This window comes from Podarcis vaucheri (assembly GCF_965113315.1).
Source record: "Podarcis vaucheri genome assembly, chromosome: 9".
In the NCBI taxonomy this organism is placed as follows: Eukaryota; Metazoa; Chordata; class Lepidosauria; order Squamata; family Lacertidae; genus Podarcis; species Podarcis vaucheri.
In genome coordinates, this window is record NC_138767.1 from 9578513 (window position 1) to 9588962 (window position 10450).

The following is a 10450-nucleotide window of genomic DNA, read 5'->3' on the forward strand; positions in this document are numbered from 1 at the left end:
TCTGCCACTCCAGTACTTCACTACCTTTCATCCAATTGCAGTGCATAATATAGAATGTAGGGCCCATACATTTCCCCTTTAACTAGTTCTTGTATTCCTGTTTACGTGACATTGGCCTCACTAATAAGGGTCCTAACAGTAATTCACACTCACAGGTAAGAACAGGGCTTCAAAGGGTTAGGGTTAGCTTAAATTGGGCTTCCAGTTGTTCTGCTCCTGGAGCCAAGGCTAATGTGCAGTGAGAGCATACTTTGTTCAAAGAGGAGGAAGCTGTTTCCATGCAATGAAAATGACTTATCCCTCCTAGCTCTGTGCTTTGAAGTAGCCTGCTCTGCTCCTTAAACCTTGGATTTCTGAAGGTCTAAAGGAACAAGACACGGCCACTGGCAAAGGGTTTTTCAAACAGCCCTGAGACACAAAATTGAAATGTTTCATGATCAACCAGAATAAACAACAGATACAGAAATGCTTAAGGGTCACGATAATAAAGCACATCTATAAGCTATCTGGGCTTGTGGCAGCATCCCAACCTACAAACAATAAAAGAATGCTATCTTAAATGATTATTAAGAGCTTAGTTCTGTAAAAGTGGAGGAAATGCCAGCTATCATAGATGAGGGGAAAACAGTGGCCCCCAAACATATTATTCCTGATGTCAACGTTTCCATCCGTTAAATTTCCTCAGTTGTAGAAAATGATAAGAGGAAAAATATGGTCAGAGCAGAACAGCTAACAAAAATCTAAATCAGAAAATATGCTTTATGGAGTGGGAGTTATAAAGAGATTTTATAAGGCCTCAAAAATAGCAGCGGCATTAGAATCGTTTGGAAGGAGCCATAATCAAGTGCTATCAGCAGAAAAGCACAAGTCTTTAAAAGCAACCACAGGCCAAAAAGAACACAACAATATTAATGTAGTCGGTGTGACTTTATTGATTACACAAATAATGAGAGATATGGTAGAACAGTACCCACAGTTTACAACATCGTCTGGCATGCATGAAATATCTTTTAATTGTTTCCCCATCACCCTGTTCCTCTCCCCTTCCTATAAATGTCTATAAATTCTAACTGCTATTGTTACAAAATACCTTTTGCTCATTGTCACCAATCTAAGCAATACACATTAGACTATGTGCATCATTTCATATCTGTAGTGATTGTAGTATATACAATTTGACACAATTTTGTTAATGAGTGTTTATTGTTGTTTTATTTTTATGCTTTTATTTTGTGTAATGGTTGCATGCCATATACTCCACTGAGAAACAGAATTGTACAAGTCTCAATTATGGGAATGACTTTGGTTCAAACCAAAGAAGCTTGTAAATTATCTGCTTTCCTCCACTAAATCAATACTAAAGATTTGGGGTAATTGTTCTCCAAAGCTAACTTCAACTTTATCCCCTTTAGCTTAAATCTTAAAATAAAAAATAAAAAATACGGTAAATGGCGGTATAACAATGCAAAGACGACAGACTATCAACAAGGATATCTGGAAAGGACTCAATTGGGAAGATAGTATGAGCAAAGTCACAATATATCCTATGAAGGTGCCAAAGAAGTAACAAATCAAGCGCATCGTTTCATTATTTTTTTTCAATTCAGCAATGGAAATTAAACATATTTTATTTCAGATGAACAATTGCTGTTTAACATGAAAAATCTGATAAAGGAAAAGTAATTGCACGCACACGCACACATACACACACACACACAATTCTCTCCTATTCGAGAAAAAATGGGAATGAGACCTTCTGAACTTAAATCAATCATAGAAGAAGACTGGGGCTAGCTGTTCAAAAACGTTTTAGTGGTATTACTAAAGGCAGATCTAAAAGAAAACTATTTCAAAGTTATATTTCAATAGTATCTAATGCCACATAACTTATAGTCAAAGCTCTGTACTGCTTGAGGTATAAAAGGACCTGGAGCTGCAGGCAATTTTGGTCAAAAATGGTGGGTATAATACAGGAAATTATGGGTTCTGATCTGCCCAGGAATCGTAAAACAGTTATTGGAATGCTCTGATCTGATTGTTTTCTCCCTCTCCAGAAGCTAGGACCCAAACCAATGGCTTCAAGTTGCAAGAAAGGAGATTATGACCAAACGTCAGGAAGAACTTTCTAACAGGAAGAGCTGTTTGACAGTGGAACGCAGAATCCATTTTTCTCACCCTAGTGTTAGTTTCCATACAATAGGTATATAGTTCAAAAGAATATTCTCTGCTGAAAGATTAAACTTTTTTTGCACAGTCATAGTTATGCAGACAGACCAGCACTTTCTCCCAGAATTTAGTTAAGCACAGAACACTGTACAAGAATAGGTTTCAGAGAGGCCTCTCCAATGCTACCCAGACAGTGGGAAAGTATTTTAGCCTTGATACCAGAGGTGCCAATGGATCTTAAATTAAGACAAATACAACAGAAAATAATATTTAGAATCTATTGGTCTCCTTTATGGTCATACAAAAAGGTACCAGCTAAAACCTCTCAACTATCTTGAAAGTAATGTAAATTGAGGGTTGATTCTCGCCCTTGAGAATCTCATATATTTCTGCCCTCTCCATTTGGCCCTTGTTGGGCTCCAAACTTGCTTCTCACTAAATGGTGGAGAATGACTTGTGGAGGGGGCAGGAGAGATAGAAAAGAGATATTTGACAAAGCACTTATCTAAATATATAGTTTTTGGAGCCAAGAACCTGGAGATGGAAGATAACTGGGCTCACCTGCAGGCTGAAATACAAGCCAGTTTCTAATTAGGCATAGTTGCTGGTGTTGGACAAGAAATAATTCTAAAGGAAATAATTGCCTTGTTTTCTCTCGGCCTGTACACCCACAATTCAGCTGAAGAAAGACAAATTGAACATATTTGTGCCCTGGCACAGCACAGAAGATCTTGGGATTGGGATTGATTACACACTAAGCATGAGGCAGCGGTGTGATGACTCTACAGACTACAACTCCCATCGGCTCTAGCTAGCAGGACCAGTGGTCTGGGATGATGGGAACTGTAGTCCAAAAACCAGCTGGAGACCCAAGTTTGGGAAACCTTGGTCTACACTGTGTGGCAGTAGCTCTCCAGGGGATTAGACAGGGGTCAGTTTCAGTGCTACCTAGAGATAGCAGGGATTGATCCTTCTGCATTCAAAGGAAATGCTTTGCAACTGAGGCGTGGCCCTTTCCAAGGTGCTGTGGTTATTAGGGCATGTTTTCAACTTTCCAGTTCCAAAAATGAGGGGCACTAAAAAGGTGTAACATGACTTGGGAATTCAAAATATATTTTGGTTAAGTGAATACAGTATGATTTGGTTTTTCTTGGTAAGTAAAAGGTCTGCAAAATTGCACAGAAATCATTAAAAATGATTGCCAAGTACTTGCAGTCATAGTATATCTTAATATTTGTTGTTGTTGTTTAGCATTATCTGACATTTTCAGCAGATAAAATCACAAGTCTTTGGTTTCCTGAAAGCAGTTTATTTGCTTCTTCTTCAAATGCAGACTTACCCAGCTAAATGTTATCCAATCACAAAAAAATAATGGCAGATTAGAATTCCTCACACTCAAAAATATATATTTAAGACTGCTCACTGAAGAAATTTGCAAATATCAAGTTTTGCTCCTTAAAATGGTACACCCTAAAATGACATCCTCATTGGATATGATTTCCCAGCCTGGCCCAACAGTCAGAGGCAGGTGTGTTGACTGGCTGGTATGCTCACACACAGTGAGATAAGGCTGTTCTGCCCTGTATTTGTCACATGCAGCATTGCTTTCATTCAACTGCACTTCATCTTCTAGCAAAAATTACATTATTCATAGACTCGTAGAAGTTGGAAGGGACCCCAAGGGTCATCTAGTCCAACCCCTGCTGTCCCCACTGGCAAAATGATATAACTTGTGAAATCCATTATGCACATTAAGTATGTTATTGCTATTCCACCCCATTCATGACAAGGCAAAGGAAACACAATGCAAATGTGGAAGAAGAAAACCATAATCAATTACATATACCACAATCAATTATATATAATTTGTGGGCTAAAAGCAGGAACAGCAAATACCAATCAAATTTGCTGGACTGATGTCCAGACAGATAAAAACAACAAGAACAACAACAACAGCAATTTATTTATACCCCGCCCATCTGGCTGGGTTTCCCCAGACACTCTGGGCGGCTCCCAACAGAATATTAAAAACACAATAAAATAATATCAAACATTTAAAAAACTTCCAATAATAATAATAATAATAATAATTTATAAGTGAATAAGTGAATGACAGCAACTTCTGCTGCCGTTCCTGTTTTATGTCTGAATTCTTTGACAGCCCTACTCTTGGATTGCATTTTTAAAAATTCCCTGTACAGTGGTACCTCTGATTACGAATGCTTCTGGTTACACACGCTTTGGGTTACGAGCTCCGCTAATCCGGAAGTAGTTGCTCCTGGTTGTGAACTTTGCCCCAGGATACAAGCAGAAGTTGTGCGCCAGAGGTGCGCGCAGTGGGAAGTGCCATTAGAGAAAGCACGCCTCAAGATAAGAATGGTTTCAGCTTAAGAACAGACCTCCAGAACGAATTAAGCTCGTAACCAGAGGTACCACTGTACTCAAAACAGTTGTCCTATTAAAAAGTTAATTTTTTTTTAAAAGAAATTCTTCAACAGCATGGTTGTTTTAATTCTAAAACATTTTCTCATATAAGAGTGAAAGTGGGGAATACTCCAAGGAATGGATAGAAGGGCAGAGTCTGACTCTCTAAAACTGCGCCAAGTCTCCATCTAAATGTCTTTGTTAATAAGCTTAGAAAACGTATCTGCTGTAGGCAAAAAGCAGCAGCACCTGGTATTCAGGCAAAGAGACTTTCTCCAATATTTGCTGAAAGCTGGAGATGGAATTGATTCCAGATTTCCTGAGGCAAGTTATATAGATCTGACTCAAACCAGGCATGCAGAGCTTCCCTGCATCTTTCAGGGGACTAGGTTTTGTCGAGGGGGGGGGGGCGTGCTTTTGTGTTCGGCTTGTAAATTTTACAGGAGCATTTTGCTGGCTGGTCCAGCTATTTGATATCTCAGCCTATCCTTAAGCTAATCAAGAGATGAATCAAAGGTCCAGTGCTACAAAGACCTTACTAAGACTAGGTAAAGGTAAAAGGTAAAGGACCCCTGGACGGTTTGTTGTTGTTGTTTAGTCGTTTAGTTGTGTCTGACTCTTCATGACCCCATGGACGAGAGCACGCCAGGCACTCCTGTCTTCCACTGCCTCCCACAGTTTTGTCAAACTCATGTTCGTAGCTTCGAGAACACTGTCCCACCATCTCGTCCTCTGTCGTCCCTTCTCCTTGTGCCCTCCATCTTTCCCAGCATCAGGGTCTTTTCCAGGGAGTCTTCTCTTCTCATGATGTGGCCAAAGTATTGGAGCCTCAGCTGTCCAGTCAAGGGCAACTATGGGGTTGTGGCACTTACTTTCTGGCCAAGGGAGCCGGTGTTTGTCCACAGACAGCTTTCTGGATCATGTGGCCAGCAGGACTAAACCGCTTCTTGCACAATGGAACACCATGATGGAAGGCAGAGCGCATGGAAATGCCATTTACCTTCCTGCCGCAGTGGTACCTATTTGTGTACTTGCACTGGTGTGATTTTGAACTGCTAGGTTGGCAGGAGCTGGGACAGAGCAATTGGAGCTCACCCCATTGTGGGGATTCAAACCGCTGACCCTCTGATCGGCAAGCTCAAGAGGCTCAATGGTTGAGTCCACAGCACCACCCACATCCCTAAGACTAGCATGCCTGTGGGTATCTGGTGGTCTCTCCTGGTGTCTTTTACTCAAGCACCATCAACCTGCACCCTCACAGCTCCATTTTCTAAGGCACTTAGTTCAAGAGAGCAACCGTCCATGGTTCTCCAGGGTTCCAGGTAGGAGACATTCCCAGACCCACCAGGAGATGCTAGGGATCAAACCTGGGGTTTTCTGCATACAAATCAGATGCAGTATAAATGATCTGGCCCAGGATAAGGCAGTTTCACATAACAGATGTGCATTTTGTTGCCACAGAGATATAGGAATTCTGTGTCAGACCTCTGGTCCTTCCAGCTCAGTATTGTCTACACTGACAGGAAGCAGTTCTCCAGGGCCTCAGACAAGGATATCTCTTAGCGCTCCCTGGACATGCAGACCCCCCATGTATCCCCATTTTCTTGGGACTGACCTGGATTTACAGAAGGCATCCCAATTGCGGATTTGATCCTGGAATGGCGCACTTTTCCTTAGAACGTCCCTATTTTCATTGGAGAAATGTTGGAGGGTATGGAGCTATGCGACCCCTGACCCAAGGAGGTAAGTAAATATACAACCTTTAGAAGATGTCTGAAGGCATTGGTTTTTTTTAAAAAAAAATGTTGTATACTGTTTTTTATATATGTTGCAAGCTGCCTAGAGTGGCTGGGCCAACCCAGACAGATGGGTGGGGTATTATTTATTTATTTATTTATTTATTTATTTAATAATGTAATATAATAATTAATAAACACATAAATAAATAAATAAATAAATAGGACATCCCTATTTTCATTGGAGAAATGATGGAGTGTGTGGACATGTCAGAGACTGAACAATTATTTATTTCAGCTTTCTATATCACCCAGGTTTTTCGTGGTGTATGTCAGGATGGCAAAAGAAGCATATCATGGATGAAATTCATTGTAGAAGAGAAAACTTCCTAATAGTGCCTGGCAAAATCGAAAGATTGTCAACCACATGAATTCCAACAGGGAAGGACCACTGAAGGAGGTCCACAATGCTGAGAACCCAGTGCCTGAAACAACCCCTGTGTAAGTGGGGAGTTGCCTGCCATCAGGCTACCCTAAAGGAATCCTGCAAACAAGCTGTTGGAATATATGAGGGTGGAGGCAGGTGGGTGGGAGCTGGCTGTGAGCAGACTGAGGCCGATGAAGCAGTGCTCCATTTGCCCTCGTGGACCACCTCCATCACCACGAGTCTTCTCCATACCAAGCAGATGTTCTACCATGGATCCCAAGCACGTTCTGCAGCAACTGCATGAAAGAACTGGAAACGAACTCAGTGGTAGAGATCCTGTTTTGCATGCAGAAGGTCCTAGGTTCAGTCGGCAACATCTCCAGGCAGGGCTGGGAGAAACCTCATGCCTGAAACCCTGGAGAGATGCTGCCGGTTGGTGTATACAACACTGAGCTTGGTAGAGCAATGATCTGACTTGGTGTAAGGCCCCTTCCTATGATATAGTTTCCTTCCACATCAAGGAAAGGAGCTGCACTTTGGAGGCGATTAGCCCTGCTGGCATGGAAATCAATCCACCTAGTTCCTATTTACAGACGTTCTTGCTAATGCAGTCGAACTCGATGGTCTATCAACATTTCCCACAAGCAATCAATTGCTCCATATTGCAGTGGGAAATTGTTAACTGGAGACACGTCATTCTGTCCAACTTTATTTTCTTGCTCTCAAAGTCAGATGGAAACTACCATTCATGGACACCCAGGAAGGACAGAAGTGACCAACTGGTAACAATAATTGGAGGGCGAAGTTTAAAAGAAAACTTTGAATGCCACAGCAAAGCTTCAAAGGGAGCTTTGAACTGCTCCTGGAACATTTTGCTCATGGGCTAAGTTGTTTTTAACTTGAAGTGATGAGCTTGTCAGTAAAAGGATGCATGGGGAATGTGTGCCATTTTCTTTTTGTATTTCTACATTTAAATATTTAGCCTTCCGAAGGGAATATTCTCATGGAGAGTAAGTACTCTTGGGTAGAGGATAAAGCATTCTGTAAATACCAACTGGGTTTATTCTGCAAGTTCATTAGTTTTCTAAAACAACGCAACACTGATTGATTGGGGAGACTGCTTCAGGCAAACAAGAGAACTGAAGTGTGCTGGCTGCACCATGAAAGTTCTCAGTATCTTATGCAACTACTATCGAAGTTTCCAATCTCAAGGTGGCTTAAGAACTTGAGAGACCTTCTGAACCAGACCCAAGGCCCATTTAGTCCAGCCCCTAGTTATCTGACCAACCAAATGTCTATGGTTCATATGCATTTTAGGCCAACCATAAAATCTTCAAGAAGGCTACAGGGCAGTAAGTGTAATTTCTTCACATTTATATCCAACCTCTTTTCCATCCTAGAAACCAAGGCATCCTATGTGGTTCTGAAGTAGCTGCCCATCCAAGTACCAGACCCAGATCTGCTTTACTTCAAAGTAGTAGTGGACTTGTGTACCTTCAGACCACACCCTGGCCTGAGTGCATTTGGGTTGCCCCACTCCATTTTGCCAAAGAGCTTCTAACAAAAGTTCTCATCCCTAACCAGAACACCACACGACTACAGATTCATGCCAATAATTTATTTTATTCTTGAACATTACACTACACAAATTGACTACAAATTTTTCTCTTTTTCTAAAGTGATGAGAGGATTCAGCTGCTGCTCTTCAAACTGAGCTTGTCAAACAGGTACTCCCCTGTGCCATTCTGGGGCAGTCCCAGGCGCCTCAGGTTCGTGAGGTGGTCTCCCAGCTGCTTGATGACCTTCACCTCTTCCTCCAGGAACTCAGACTCCAGGAAGTCACACAGCTGAAAGGTGAAAGACAAGCACTGGTCAACTGCACATATTATTCACCATAAGCTATGGACAAAGAGAATCTGCCACCCTCCAGATGTTGGATTTCAGATCAAACCAGCCTGCCTGAGCAGTGATTAGAGAGTTTGTGATAGCTGCAATCCAACCACATCTGGAGGGTCACAGATTTCCTACCAGTGGATTAAAACTTTTGTATACATCTTGTTTAAGAACTGGGTCACAAGGGGAATAAGGCATGTAGCTTTAACCTTCTCTAGATAAGCTGAACCAAAACCAACAGCCACCAATTGTGTCAAACCATGGAAGGGCTACAACAAGGCTACACCCTTCCAGTTTTTGAATGCCACAGAGAAATTAAAGATATACTAGGCATTGGTACTGGTTTTATGGAAGGAAACAAACCTTGCACGTGGGATGGGCATTTTTACAGGTAGTTCAGAGCTAACTAACCCTCCTAATCCTATGAAGCATGAGGAAGGCTCTGGAGAATGTAGCATTGTTGAGAACTTACATGAGGGTCTCCCTTCTCTGTTGCCAGCTTGTGCAGATCCAGCAAGGCCTGGTTCATCCTTTTCTCCAGCTGCAGGGCCGACTGCAGGGCATCCAAGCTGTTGCCCCACTCGTCCTTCTCTGGCTTCTGTGCCAAAAATCAGATACAGAGACTCAGAACACCAGCCTGTGTCTTGCTACATGCAAACAGCACCATCAAATCACAACACACACTCTCCTCCCAAATGAAGCCCAGCTAAAGATCTTCCACGTTCACTTACCTTGAGGTCCTTCAGCAAGATGCGCCCCCCTCTCTTGTTCTGGTATTTCAGGAACTTGTCTGCACGCTCCCACTTTTCTTCGGACTGCTCCTTCAGGAACTTGGCCATGTGACACAAGGCAACATCATCCCTGTCAAAGTGGTAGGACTGGAAGGGGAAGGAAAAATAAAGGTCATAGTCAAATGAGGACATGTCGCCAATATGCAGGCATATCCCTTCCCACCCCAGATGTGTCCATGTACTCCACTTTGCATTGACACAACATCTGAAAAGATACTACTTGAATAGATGGCCTACTGTAGCAGTAGTACAGATAGAGAGTTGGTTGACCACCTTCAGCCCCCAGACCTGAGCTTCTCCACAAGCACCCTTCACGTAGAAGTAGTAAAAGCAAACTAAAACCCCTTACAGTGTACTGGAAAAGCTTCCTAGTTACCATAATAACTACATTCTTACAGTGCAGAATGCTAATAACAATTCAGCATGGTTATTTCACTAATGGTTCTAACAGGTCTGGAGTTGAAATACATGGTAAAGCATCAAGGGTCTTCCAAACCCTGTAACTATTACAGTTTATCAGATGCACATACTCCCACCTATTGCACACAACCCAATAAGCTACATGAGACTTGAAGCTTAACAAACATACCTAAGACTGGGGTAAATCTAAAATTACACAAACAAGTTGCAGCCAGGTTCTTCCCATTAGATAGCCAAAAGTCACTTACCATAGACAGATAAACATAGCTAGCATTCAACTCCAGATTCACCAGCTGGTTCAAGGTAGCTTCACAGTCAGCATGGAAGTTCTGGCACACCTGAGAAGACATCTCTGTATCCTAGCAAAATAAACTTAGACCAAACAACACTACAAGCCCTACACTGCTGGTGGTGTAGAAAAACGTGCAGCCCTAGTGGTTTTTATACCATTTGGGGCAAGTAACTTGTTTGTGATTAGCAGCAGAATCATCCAATAGAAATGCCAGTTGGCTCTGGGGGTGGGAGAATGACTCAGCAGAATGGGACAAAGCTAGCAGCTGATGACAATTTGGTCTCCACCTAGTAATCAAGGC

General features: G+C 42.1%; 1 protein-coding gene across 1 annotated transcript; it reads right to left on the minus strand.

The window, feature by feature from the left end:
- Window positions 1-8405: 8405 nt before the first annotated feature.
- On the minus strand, window positions 8406-10233 carry LOC309540376 (ferritin heavy chain A-like). Its single transcript, XM_082237145.1, has 4 exons — window positions 10106-10233; window positions 9378-9524; window positions 9119-9244; window positions 8406-8600 (listed from the first exon to the last, which is right to left on the minus strand). Exons 1-4 carry the CDS (start codon window positions 10205-10207, stop codon window positions 8445-8447), a joined length of 531 nt encoding a protein of 176 aa, XP_082093271.1. The 5' UTR covers window positions 10208-10233; the 3' UTR covers window positions 8406-8444.
- Window positions 10234-10450: the final 217 nt, after the last annotated feature.

Coding starts and splice junctions, on each gene's coding strand:
- LOC309540376 (XM_082237145.1), bottom strand. CDS start 10,207: ATGTCTTCTCAGGTGTGCCAGAACTTCCATGCTGACTGTGAAGCTACC. Junction 9,525..10,105: donor GCTATGTTTATCTGTCTATG/GTAAGTGACTTT, acceptor TTCCCCTTCCAG/TCCTACCACTTTGACAGGGA. Junction 8,601..9,118: donor CAGAGAAGGGAGACCCTCAT/GTAAGTTCTCAA, acceptor TTCACCTTTCAG/CTGTGTGACTTCCTGGAGTC.